General features: G+C 42.2%; 2 protein-coding genes across 9 annotated transcripts in view; one reads left to right on the top strand and one right to left on the bottom strand.

The window, feature by feature from the left end:
• unc5a (unc-5 netrin receptor A) overlaps positions 1–9,673 on the top strand; it is a 129,890-nt gene extending 120,217 nt beyond the window's left edge. For both annotated transcript variants that reach the window (XM_087172902.1, XM_023402146.2), the window contains exons 13-16: positions 1,180–1,329; positions 3,089–3,253; positions 3,355–3,533; positions 5,683–9,673. In XM_087172902.1, coding sequence (XP_087029028.1) covers positions 1,180–1,329; positions 3,089–3,253; positions 3,355–3,533; positions 5,683–5,848 — 660 coding nt within the window. In that variant the 3' untranslated portion in view covers positions 5,849–9,673. The remainder of the gene's footprint in view (positions 1–1,179; positions 1,330–3,088; positions 3,254–3,354; positions 3,534–5,682) is intronic.
• Positions 9,674–10,608: 935 nt separating this feature from the next.
• The window catches only part of pdlim7 (PDZ and LIM domain 7), a 31,930-nt gene continuing 28,721 nt past the window's right edge, over positions 10,609–13,817 (bottom strand). For all 7 annotated transcript variants that reach the window (XM_023402147.2, XM_087172903.1, XM_087172908.1 and 4 more), the window contains 2 exons: positions 12,064–12,179; positions 10,609–11,718 (listed from right to left, as the gene is read on the bottom strand). In XM_023402147.2, coding sequence (XP_023257915.1) covers positions 11,632–11,718; positions 12,064–12,179 — 203 coding nt within the window. In that variant the 3' untranslated portion in view covers positions 10,609–11,631. The remainder of the gene's footprint in view (positions 11,719–12,063; positions 12,180–13,817) is intronic.

Here is a 13,817-nt window from a genome sequence, read left to right on the forward strand (position 1 = left end):
GAAATTACTGCCATTCTCCACCTTAATTGGATGTCTTTGCTGAAATCGTACCATGGGCAACCGCGCCGGCATGCAGCGCTCAACATATGTCCGCTATCTATACACACATCTCCCTCCGTTGTCTTTGTGATATGTCTCCTAGACTACAAGGTATGTTCTGGCTGCCTGTTTTCCCTCGGCTGCCATCTTGTCTCCCTCCCCAGACAGATGAAAAGAACATATCTTATTTCTGAGGTCTTTTCACACTACTAATTTCAGAGGTCTGTTTTTCTCTGTTGTAATATGCTTCTCTGATCGGTGTGTGTGGTAGCACATGTGAGCACCTTCCAAAGCACTGGGTTCTTAAGCACTCGCTCAGCACAAAGCATCCAGCTCAAAACCAAGTGATAGATCAGAGGAAAATGCGGCGGATATTATCATCCTGTTCCAGATGGTCATTTGGATGGCAACAAATGGTCCACTGAGCAAGTCCCACAGAGATTAAAATATTAAGCATGCTTTTACAAATCTCTCCTGGCACAAAAACAAAAATGAAATTAAGGAGATTCGCCATGCGAGAACAATGAGCAGTTGACTAATGGCTCGTTCACTGACTTCATCACAGCCCAGGTAGCCAGTAGGCCGAAATGGCAGCAGTATTTGCATGCTAATGCAGATGCTGAAAGCTGGGCGCGCACACACTGAGGCAGGGGATCAACCTTGTGGTGACATTAAAGCGCTGTGAGGACAAGTCGGCCCAGCCCGCTGCGGCCACATGCAGGGACACTATCTTCCTGTCCTAAGATGTACTGTACCCCTGCCTCATGCTCATGCTGTGTGTCTGTCAGCATGTGTGTGTGTGTGAGCAAGCAAGACTTGGTGTGTGTGTGTGTGTGTGTGTGTGTGTGTGTGTGTGTGTGTAGGTTTATCGGCTTGAGTCAAATTATTTGTATGTTCCGGCCACCATTCATTTCTTGATGCGCCTGTGTGCATGTACAGACAAATTCCTGTTTCAAACTGTACAGTTTTGTGTGAGTGATGCACCATAAAAAGTGAAAACAGGAAATCTACACAGTTATGGATTGTTTTGCACATTTCCACTTACCTCTGTGACCGTGATGGTAAATGTGTTTCCTCTGAGCCGTGACTCCTCTCCTCTCCTCTCCTCTCCTCTCCCTGCCGCTGTCTCTCTTTCATCAGGAGGTGATGCAGATGGAACGGCAGCTCGGGGGTCGGCTGATTGACGAGCCTCACGTCCTGCTTTTCAAAGACAGCTACCACAACCTGCGCCTGTCCATCCATGACATGCCCCAGGCGCACTGGAGGAGCAAGCTGCTAGCCGGCTACCAGGTGTGTTGGGCGGCCGTGGGGGGGCTGCAGGGGCAGGGAGTCACTCCAGATCAGAGCGGGAGCACAGAGATGTAATACAAGTGCCTTGCTGAATCTGTCAAATTTGTGTATCAGCCGGTATAGCACTTTCTAGTGTGTTCCTTTCTATACTCAATTCAGTATCTGTGTTGTCTCGAGTTATTTTAAATTGGCCATCCTGATGAATTGAAGAAGAATGGAGCAGGTGTTGGCAAAAGCAATGTTACTGAGTAATCAAAAGTTCTTCAGGGGCAACTTTTTATTGTTAATGAGGGTTCATGGTCTAGTCGTCTCCCTGGAAACTTGTTTTAATTTTAGTTGGTTCAGAGTTTTAATTAAGCATGTTTTGATTTGGCTTCAGTTGATCACTTTAAAGATTAACACAAAGGGGAATTTTTCAGTGCAGGACTCCTCTGTCCAATAACTTCTCAGTTTTTGGCACTGTGTGCAACTTCAAGTCATTTGTTGTAGTCGAGGGAACCGTTTGGGTGTGTGCGCTATCCTGTGGATAGAGTGTGCATGTGTTTGTGCGGTTGTTCCTGCGCACGAGGTGTATATGTGTGCATATTGTAGCCGGGGTGTGTGCACTAACCCAGAGCTGCAAGCTGATTGATTATCCTAGCTGCCTGCTCTCTCAAAGGGAGCACAGATGAAATATAGAGCACTATGTAAATATCTGGAACTTCACAACCCTGAATCTTGGAACCTCTCCACCCCTACTGCACTCCCCACACCTGCGTGGTCCACTGCACTGCAGCCCGGCGACAGAGACAACGGGGCTGTTCAAAGGGGACTAGAAAATGTTTCTGGCTGTAACTATGTAAGCACTGAGCACCAGGTCCCCAAAGAGAACACACGGGCTGTGCCAAGCAAGCAGCGGCAGCAACAATGCACCCAGAACAGAGGCTTATTACTCTGGACTGTGCCTGTTCATTTGGAAGTGTTATTCCCCTCTCAGCAGTGCGGTCAAAAAAGGCCTTTAGTCTCCCTGGGGCCCCATGAAGACTTTTGTGTGTTTCACCGAGCTCCCTGCGTCTCATGTCTGCCTGGGTAACAGTGCCCCCGTTTGGTTAGCGGGATGAACTGCAGCTTTACGAACTACTGAGTTCTTGTCAGCTGTTAAGCCAAAGGTGAAGTGAGGAGTTAGCGAGCCTTGTTTTCTTTTTTGTTATTTTTCAGAGTTGCCTGTCTGCTTCTCCTGGGATATGCAAATAAGACATGAGTATAGAGCAACAGAGAGAAAGATGTAGGAATTGTCATCCTTGAGTAAAGTCTAGCAAATACCTCTGGTAGCCATTTGCTAGACAGATGTTAGTGCTGTACAGTGGTAGTACTCAAACCTGTTATACATACATATATAAAAAAAGGTGTGATGTTTCAGCTTGTACACTATCAGAATGATTTGTTGCCCTGCCCATAAATGCACCACCTGAGCATACCTGCAGAGAGAGGCCGAATCAACTGCACAGTAATGACTAAAAAAACGTTCCCCGTGCCAGAGATAGTCAGACAGCTCTTAACTTCCTTCACAGAAACACTGTCAGTGTTGTCAGTCTGCTGCCTCAGATATATTTAGCCATTTGCACCTAACGATGGCAGCTCACGTCAGTGTAATTAATGATGATCTCGGTGTATTCGAGACAGGCGGTCCTGTTATGGCGTGTTTCAGACATGCAGTACTGACTGTGCCGCTGTGGTGCCGTTTGTGTGAGTTTTTTTTTTTTTTTTTTCTTTTCTGCAGGAGATCCCGTTCTACCACATCTGGAACGGTTCCCAGCGGTACCTGCACTGCACATTCACTCTGGAGCGGCTCAGCCTCAGCACCTGTGAGCTCACCTGCCAGCTGTGTGTGTGGCAGGTGGAGGGGGAGGGGCAGAGCTTTAGCCTCGACTTTAACATTGCCAAGGTAACATACGGCTAACTACTACTACTTAAAGGAGGAAAGGAATTGATTTTTTTATGCTGTGCTGAGGGAAAAGTTTGTTTTCTTTTTGTCATTCCTACCAGGACACCCGAGCCGTGGACTCTGAGTTCCTGTTAATGGACAGTAATGCCACAGCTCTGGCAGGGCCCAGCGCCTTTCAGATCCCTTACCTCATCAGGCAGAAGATCTGCAGCAGCCTGGATGCCCCTTGTCCCAACGGAGCCGACTGGAGAATGCTAGCACAAAGACTTAAACTTGAGAGGTAAATACCAGCTGTAGAGTACCATACTGCCTTATCTCATCACTGAGTGTTGGAGCACGCGGGACAGACAGCTTATACAAAAACCTCTCAAAAAATGCAGCAGAGCCTCATTTATCCAAACCCCCCCTTGAGAATAGAGTACATTTACACTGCATGTACTTTTCACAGCGTATGTTAAATAATGAACATACAATCACACTGATTGTGAAGGGTCTTAGTACCGCAGGGGTTAACAGGAAACTATGAAATTTCAACAATTTTAAACAATCAACGTGAAGTGCATCGCCGACGGTCGAGTGTTTCTCCTGAAGTTCAGGTAAACAAGGTTCTGCCTTTGCAAACTAATCCTCTGACAGAGCTAACATTACAGGATTAATGTGGACTTGATGGATACAGCTATCATTTCTGTAAGAAAACATGACCCTCCCCCTCCTCTCTCCTCAGGAACAGGTAAGCAGCTTAAAGTCTGCAGCTAAACTTGTACGTGCTACATTCTGCTTAACAGCTGTAATTGGAAAGGTAGCGAGCTAGCTGCCCATCAGCGGCAAAAAAAAAAAGAAAAAAAGATGGAATAGGTTTGGATCTGTGCCGACATCAGACCAATTGGTTCTAACAGGGACTTTATCACTGAAGTACCTTTAACAGAACGGAGCTAGGCATTGATCCCTTATCCTCCCAATTTAATTTCTACTTTGTAATGAAATCAAATAGGTACACTTAATTTGTCTAATCAACTTTATTTACCCCAATTAATCACAAATTGAATTGATGCACTACAGGTTTAATTAGCAATGTTTTGCTCAACATAATCAATTCCTATTTAGGCCTGAGAAAGGAACAACTGCTCTGTTGTTTGATCTGTCCTTAACAACATGTTTTCCTGAAAAGGCAGCAGCTCCTTGGCATTCTGTCGCGCTGGATTTCTGTGTTTGTTTTTGTGTGGATAAAGTGTTCTGACCGAGTGGAACGGGACCAATCTATAAAACTTAAAAATGCCAAGAACCTTTTATTTGATCTTTTCCTCCCAAGACTGTGCAAACGGCTGTGTCTGAGCCATACAAGATAAGCTCGTGTTTCACACAGCGAGGTGAATAAGCAGGGTTGACACGTCGGACACTAAGCTCTGTCTTTTTTATCTGAATAATGACACTGAGGTTCATTCCCAGACAATTTTTTTGACCAACACTTCTCTTTGTTGTGCTCTCCCGACGCAGAGGGAAGGCTGTGTGCGTTATAAAATCCGATTGACTCAAAATAGCAGAGTGACACTGTGTTTTCTGCTTGTGTACTGCCAAAGCAGCCACATGTTTATAACCATCAGAGGATGCTTCACTAGGCAAACAGAAGATGTGAGGAAGTAATGGACTCAGTCTGACCTTTGTCAAGGTGAAAAGGACTTGGTGGCGTTTTGGGCTTCCTGTCTCACCCGCTCCCACGCGGCAAAACACTCACCCAGCATCACAGTCCCCCTTTGTGCCAAGAGTTAACGCTGTACTCTCTCTTCATTTTTTTTTTTTTTATGTCACATGGTCTATGTAACAGTTAAGACCCCAGACATTTGAAGAACAGAAAAAGGCCATTAAATCAAACAAGCATCTTCGGGTACCGTGGAGATCAGGTCCCACTCAACATCAAATATACAGCTGGCTGGGGCCACTGCTTTGTTGTCATTGATTGGGTTTGATCGTAAAGGTTCCTGCTCCTAAAATGGAAAAGGTCACTTCCGACTTAACTGTGAAAGTCCATATAGGATTTACTATATGGGATTTAGGGCCAATTTCAACATCAAATAAAGAGGAATGAGGCTTATGCTGTTAAGCCTCAAATGAAAATTGCCAGAGATTCTGTATTTGATGGCAGTTTGAAGAGCTCGACTGTGTTCTTTATACCTTTCATCATTTTTTTACTTAGTGCTCCAACGGCATATCAGGATGTAGCAATATAACACAATAAAACTTGACATTGACAGAGTTACAAGAAGCAGCAGCACAATAAAATACTGGCTGAAAAGGTTTTCCTAAGACTGTTTCGGCGGAAAGAAAATGAGAGACTGTCCGTCTTGATGTGTGCACATTGCTTGATTTAATAAAAATGTCTCATTGTTGCCTCACTGTTATTTTTGTGTTCTCCTCTCTCCTCCTCTCTGCAGACACATGAGTTTCTTTGCATCCAAAGCGAGCCCAACCTCTGTGATCCTGGACCTGTGGGAGGCACAACATTTCCACAGCGGCAACATCAACCAGCTGGCCACAGTCATGGCTGACATTGGCAAACAGGAAGCCATGATTTTCCTGGTCTCTGATGGCGAGTGCTAACCCAGAAAAAGGGGAGAGACTGGTGTAGAGGAAAAGTACACAACAACAACAACCACCACAACACACAAAAAAAAAAAACCCAACAACAATAACCGCAGCAGGAATCGAAGAGCAGAGCTGTCCCAATGTCCCTCGTCTTCACTTTAGAAGATAGTAAAGGGTTTGTGTAGGATTGAGTCCCTTTTTCCCTTCGATCACAGTAAAAATCTTTAAACGACAGACCAAATGAGGGAGAAGGTAGAGTTTAGGTGTGTGGGGAAATGTATTCATGAACTCAGTCAATGAAAATAGCCTTTATTTTCCATCAGAGATTGAAGTTAAATTAGTCCACACCCTGGTTCTACTTTAAAGATCACCTTAAATTAACTTCATGCCTTTTATACAAATAAGCCATTTACGGCTAATAAGGAGCAATATGCAAACATAATGCTATTACTAATGGCCAATATTGCAAATTCAATGAATAATTTTTGAACTTGAGTTATGTATTAAATATTAAATAAAAGGGATGTGACAAAAGGTGCCAGTCACTTCAGGTTCAAGAGAACAGGCGACATATGCAATTGGCAGGTTCGTTATATATGACATCTCTCACTGAACACATTTTCAACAAGGTCATCAGGGTCTGTGAACGCCCCCTCCCCATCCACTCCCCGAACCCCCAGTCACAGTGTATAGATGGATGTCTCCTGTGTGTCATTATCTGTTTGTTTAAACACACACACTCACACAGGCGGCTTGTAGCACACCCTGGACTTACAGGTTTCAAACAGATTGTATGTCAGAGCCCCAAAAAGCCCCGTCTCATCTTGTTTGTGTGTTTTTTAGTCCAGCCGGTATCACTACTGTGAATGTAACATCTTGACATCTTGATTCAGCGAGACGCTTCGCAGCTTTCCTGCTTCTAAATCGATATATGTGGGGTTTGGGGTTGTTTGAACTTTTTTTTTTTTTTTTTAAAGGGAGGAGTGAGTAATATCTTCACTAAAGTCATACTGCAGAAGCCATGTCTATTTAAAGCCTGTGATTTTGATCCATCCAATTTATTTCAAGTCTTCTCCAATCGTCATGTGGCATTTTTCTGTTTCAAATTCCACCGCTAATGAAGGAACCCTAGGGCCGAAAGGCGTTCCAGCTGCATATATGTGAACACTGAATGTCGTCAAAACTCATTTCTAAAATGACATTTTCCCCTTGATTACATTAATTCTGTGGCAGAGGAGATGTTAAACATAAAAAGGTGGCCAAAAGGGTTATTATCCCATATGAATAATGCAGAGCACTTTCCCACAGAAAATCTGACGGCAAATACTTCAAGATCTTTACCAGGTTACTCACGTGGAGAGGGTAATTGTGCAGCTTTGTTTTTATAATTCATGAAGGAATGGTGGTGGGAATTCTATATTTGCTGTGTGGTAAGTAGCATTTCCACATCAGAGAAATGCTTGTCTCTCTCAGAAAGTTAAGAGTGGCTTATTCATACTGTCACGCCTCTGCTCACAAAAGATGCTTTGAAAGGGTTTTGTTCTTTGTTTTGTTGTTTTTTTTTGTCATTTCTAGCCAGCATGGCAAAAAACAATCCAGTAGATTCATGCAACAACCCATAAACTGCAACTACGCATTTGCTTATTTTTATATTTCGCTTATTTGCATTAATTTACACAGTTCTTACTTTTTTTTTATTAATGGATCTGTCAAGTCAGACAACATAAACACAGAGTATCATTGAAGTCCACTGATTCAGTAATTATACTTTGTAAAAGGTGTCAGCAATCCCAGACTAGCCATAGTTCTCTTCTCCGTCTGCCTCAGGGTTGCATGTGAAGTTGTCTGTTCAAAGTTGTAAAGAGAGCCCCTCTTATTGAATCCCCTCTCACTCCCAACAGCTAGCACAGCCCCATCCTACCAGCTCCTGTGGCTTCAACCTTTAACACTGACTGGAGCCTCTTTTATGATTGTCAGATATTTGGAATGTACATTTATGTTTCCTTGTAGTGGGAGGAAAGTATGTCTTTCTTTTGTCCTTTGTTTTTTATAAGGCATCTGAGCACCTGTTAACTCCTTAAGCTTCTCTGCCATCACATTCAACACGCCTCCTCTCCACCAACAATGCTTTTTACAAATCGCTCTATTATTTAATGTAGAGATGCCATGAAATAAAATGTTACCCTTTTTTTAAATTAATATTTAAAAAAAAAAAAACCTTGAGCCCCTTTCAGATAAAACGGTGATACCACCTTAAATGAATCTTTTCATGTTGAAATGGATCATCGTCACATGTAATATGTAAATACTTTTTCTATTACCAGCCGTGTGCTGTCACTTTGCATACTGTATATCAGCAGAATTGGTAACCAAAGTTTTATGAATATCATTTGAGGCCACTACATCCTCATGTTGTTTCAGCGTTGTTTTACTTGCAGCTAGTATAGAACAAGTCAGAGTTGCTGTCTCTACTACTCTGCGGACTGTAAAGTCCAAATCATTACTTTATTATTCATTTCCTCACGCTTGTTTTTGAGGCAAATTAATGCTGTTTGTTCAAGCAGTAATATGTGTCGGTTAATTTTATCACTTTGTAAAGAAATGTAAATTATATTTTAATATAAAGCCAAAAAAAGACACTTAACTGGCGCAGCATTTGTCAAGTCTAAACCGTGACGTGTGTTTGCCTATATACTGTTCTTTGGCGATCTAGCAGTGAAGACTTTTTGCAGTGTTAAGGGTTTAGAGACTGTTTTACAGGAGTTTCTATACATATTTTGTTTGTCCTTACATTGCATCGTCTATCTGATTATTTCTCCAACTGTAAGCATTTATATACAAGGTGGAAACAGTCACCAGTGCTTAGTGAATCACTACACCGGGACTGTGTGGAGGCTAATTGGAGAAAGAGGACATCAGTTCTTGGGACACTGACAAGCCAGTGTTGACACAGCATGTTTAGATGAGCCATGGCAGTTGTACAGTCAGACTGTGTGTGAAATTTTATCACCCCTGTCATTGTCTTGGATGTGTTGTCTAAGCACATTTCAGTAATGTAATTCACCAGCCGCCAGGATGTTCAGCATCTATCTTCACATCTAACTTGTCCAGCAAATCTAACAAATCTGCAGTTACTGTGTGTGTGTGTGATGAATACAGTTCCCTTCATGATGAAATCTGGGCCTGATAGTTCTGTGTAAGACTCGTGTCAGTAACATACATGCTTTGTTCAAGGGTTTATCATTTCACCCGTTTCTATGGGGGAGAACCGTTACATCTCCCAACTGTACTTTTTGTGTCACTCATTACTAGTCAGTGTCAAGGACAAGCGTGTGTTTGTGAGCGTGTATGTGTGTGAGAGTGAGACCAGGTGTGTGCATACCTCCCCGTCGCTCTGACTGAACTGTTTTCTTTTTGAACTAAGAACAATAGACTTCTGTACTTGTGAATGGTTTTTCTATTTAGTTCCTTGATTCAATGTTCCTTGCCTTTCTGCAAGTCAAAAATGCTGTATTTATTACATGCCACAGCGCTTATGCAATTGTATAATCCTTTTATTGTTTTTCTTTCTTTGTTTTTTAACCTTTTGTGTTCCTTATCGTCAATGTAAATTGTTGTCAAAACTTTTGTGGCAATGGAAAAACTTCTGCTAAGGGAGATTTTCTGTACTTTTTGGACAATGATATGGATTTGTGGGTAGAATTTTGGAAATTCGTTTCTAAGTGCTTTCAAGTATTTACTTGGCCTTATGTATATATATATATCTATCTATGACATTTCAGAAAGGTATGTATAGTAATTCAACCTGAAATTGTTGTAAATAAATTATATATTGTTAAATCAAGGACTAGATCTTTTGCTTGAAAAAAATGTAATTGTTGCTTAACAATTAATTTTCATAGCTTTAGTACTTAATGTAAGATATGCCATCAAATACTCACCATCGCTCTGAGGAGAATAGGAACATTTGACATTTTAGGAAATACACTTAGTCAGATGAAAAGATGGATGCTGCTCGTGTCTGCATTAAGTACAGAGCTAGAGCAGGTTCCCAACCTTTTCTTCACAGGTTACAAATGTTGAGTTGTGACGGTGACCTGTGATAAAATGAATAAATGAACTCGATCTGTAGTTTACCTGACCAAAATATGGACATGTGGTCAGCGCAGAAAGCTGTGAAAAAAGGCTGAGTGATTTTGAGTTTAAAATATTTTATCAGAAAAAGGTCTTCAGAAGGTAAAGAACGAATCTCCATGCTCAAAAAAAAAAATCTGTTTCCTTCTCACATAATTTTATTTTCATAGTCTTAATGAGCTGAGATAAAACCATCTAGTGAATTAGATCATTTTGTTAACCTTTCAGATTTTTTTTTTCCCTTGATGCCTTGGGGGGTCCCAATCCCCAGAATGGGAACCAATTTTGGTAAGAAAGCAAATAAGTAAAAGAACACTTACATCAGACTTTAGTGATTAAATGGCTACAGTAGTGATACACTCATGTCTACAAGTTCAATTAATTGTTTCTTTCTACATCTACAGGATGTTTTCATTCATTCAAGTTCACAAGGGTCTCGGGGTCTTAGAGGTCAAAAAGCTGTTTGTGTAATGCTTGAATTTTAAAAACACAACACGCAAATAAGAGCAAAACACGTTAGGAAGTCTATTGTCCTGTTGTTGAGGCGCAGCTGTTAGTAAGCGCTAAGACAGCCAGAACCTCAGTCGACACAAAATCTTACAAATGGGTTCCCCCTCTTAGAAACACTTCAGCCCACAGTGTTCGGCCCCAGCACATGGCAATACTAAATTATTTTATTTGAAACGTCCAGCAACTAGAAAAACAACACTTACAGGCCCATTCTGAAGCAATATAAATACATATTCAACAATGGCTTGAAAGTACTCGAAGGAATAATCACAATATCATAGTAACACAAGGGACACAAACACTTTAGGACTTTTTTTCCCCCCCTTTACATAAAAAATGTCCAATAAATGATAACCATTTCAAAGCTTTGACAAATATTCTTACCATAGCAGTGTGAAAGATTTCAAAACAATACCACAACACCCACATGTGTGACTATTAAAACTGGATCAATTATTACATAACTGAAAATTACAGCTATTACCCGCAGTATGTGCTCTGATTTGCTAAAGTGATAAGTTAAGCAGTTAGTGCTTCTATGGAGAGGTCCAGTCAAGCAGGAATGGGATGCCCCCCTTTTCTGCTCGACTGGACCCCCATTATGCTAACAGGCACTGCAGTGAGAGTCAGTGAGTGGGCCAGGGTCCTGAATGGGGCCACCACTTCTCATCACTTACTGCAGGAGCAGTAATGGATCATTACCGCAATGTGACACCATTAGAGGCTCAATGGCTCCTCCAGCTTGGAAGATACAGACTTGATGTTACTTCAGACTGAACGAGGGTGAGATAGTGGAGCCGTGAGAATCTTTCTCTAACTATCATCAAATCTAGATTAACCGCAGCTGCATTTTAATGTCCAATCTATACATGACTTAAAAGTCAACAAGTAGGTGACATGATATGAATTAATTCCTTGACTACTTCCAGTTACACAACTCAGCATTTGGTATTAAAGACAGTAACATTTGAATTGTCTTAATAGCACAGTAAAGTATTTGAAGCTGCACAACAGAAAAATAGACTACGTTTAACTAGGTGTGTGGTTGGCAAAGAGGAGATGTAGAGTGTGTGCAAGTGTGCCAGAGGGTGGAGAGGGGTAAAGAGGAGGGAGAGAGAGATGTGTCTCTTCCTCTGAAGATGAGGCTTGATCTCTCACACTGGAGCAAAAGCATGGCCTTTGCACAGGGGCTTATCCTTCTTCGAGTAGAACGTCTTCCCCTCCAGGTTGATTTGGCAGAGCTTTAAAGATGAAAGGAGACAGACAGACAGACAGAGACAGACAGATTTAGAAACCAGGGCAGAGGAGATATCAGTCCTCAACATTGCCAGTCTGAATTTACAGAGTTTTCTCCTGGCCAGATAATATTATTTACTTGACAGCATTTACTCTCAGCTTTCTTCACAAAATGAGAGAGAGCGATGGAGATAGACTGCGTGTGACAGGTTAGAAGAGAGAGACAGAGGGCAGAGCTCGGGGTCCAGAGATGGAGGCAGATTTTTCAGGTGGCATTGTGCTGGGACAGCCAGAAGAGATGGGGCAAAGAGAGAGCACCACAGGGAGCCATATCAATCAAAATGACTTACAGCACAGACAAAGCACGTATCGTGCCAGCTGTAGCCCAAGGCCTCCAGAAACCGATCCCCGGCATCAATCTTAAAGTCACAGCCATGGCATTTGGTGCCAAACATCTTCTCGTAGTCTGAGGAGAGAGAGCGATAATAGGAGCAGAGGTGGTGAGCGGCAGAGATACTGTATTTGAAATAACAATCAGACTAAAATAATGAATTCAAAAGAGCTTTTATCATCCTTATGATCAGGTCGAGCATCATCCACGGCCTCCACAATCACCATATGTAAACATCACTTAACACTTACAGGATGTTCTGGAGCACCGAGTGTGAAATAGGTTTTCACCTCTTTGATCTTTTAAAGAGAACTGGAGGCGTCTCCTCTTGAAGATGAGCAATATCCCACCCCACACACACCCACCCACACAGACACTTGCCTTACGTTAGTTACGAGGACAATCTGACATAATGCATTGTCTAGCCCCTTACCCTAACCATTACAGATAAATGCCCAACTCCTAATTCTAACCTGGATCCTAAAACCAAGCATTAACTCTCAAACAGCTTTTTAAAGTTGTGAGGACCGGCAAGTATCAAGTATCAAGTGTCCTCATAACAATGGTTTCAAACCAAAATTTGTCCACACAACACCCCCCACACCCACACCCACACACACACACACACACACCCACAGACTTAAGGACTCGAATGACGGCAATAACGATGGATGAAGCCGTTTTGAAGTCAAACGTTGGCTCTTCTCCTCATTTGATAACTTTGCTGTTTACGTTATTTTGTCTGCCTACTGTACTGCGGTGCCTTCCCAGAGTTGTAAGGGTAGGATTAGGATGAGCGGAAATTGCTCCAGATACTTAACTGGATTTGCCAGTCTCTTTCATCACAGGGACTCTGGGTAAAGTGTCAGGTTATAATGCTGCTTCTTGAAAGTGAGTGGGTGAGAGCTGCACAATCCCTGCAAGATGCTGAGGCAGCAGAATGTTTATCAGAGCTAAAGGCATTAGTCAGAGTATGAGTACTCAGGTTCTGGCTTTGCCTCTGATAAAGCAGCGATCCACGTCAGAGCCTCAGTAGTGAGCGAGAAGCACGCTGCCCTGCTAAATCATTTACAGCATAATAGAAGAGCACACACCATTCATAAAATCCAATAGAGAAATGTATGAAGTAAACTGGGGCTAAATAGATTACAGCAGATGAAAACATCACACTTTATGATTGACTGTGGTGCGCGCCAAGAGATTCATGATGTAGGCCCATGCCAAACCCCACAGCAATAATACACCAATGCCGTTTGTTTTACAAATAGTTTGATTAAAAAAAATGAAAATGACTCTAGCTAAACTTGAGGGAGGCTGTACTGAGGGGTTCTTTTTTCAAAAGAAATAACTTGATCACAAAATGCACTCTGCAAAACCTCTAAATCACCCAGTGGCTGCATTTTCTCTGCGTTTGTACCCCAGCGTCTGTTATGTAGCCCGCACTGCACTGTACTTAGCTATGCATCCATTTAAAGTGCAAAGATATGACATCTTTCATCAAACAAACTCAATCACAAACTTAATGCTGTGTGGCAGGATGTCAGTCCCCCCTCTGTTCATTCATGTACTTAAAGCCCAGTGCAGATGTACGATAAATACATAAAGCCGGATCCATGCGATCCATGTGTAGAATTACAGGGGGTCTTACATGAATGGATACGTTCACAGCTGGCAGCGGAACTAATCAATCTTCACACTGAGATCTGAGCACGC

This window comes from Seriola lalandi, unplaced genomic scaffold, assembly GCF_002814215.2.
Source record: "Seriola lalandi dorsalis isolate HSWRI2012SDOR001 ecotype SW California unplaced genomic scaffold, Sedor1 jcf7180002053898, whole genome shotgun sequence".
NCBI lineage: Eukaryota > Metazoa > Chordata > Actinopteri > Carangiformes > Carangidae > Seriola > Seriola lalandi.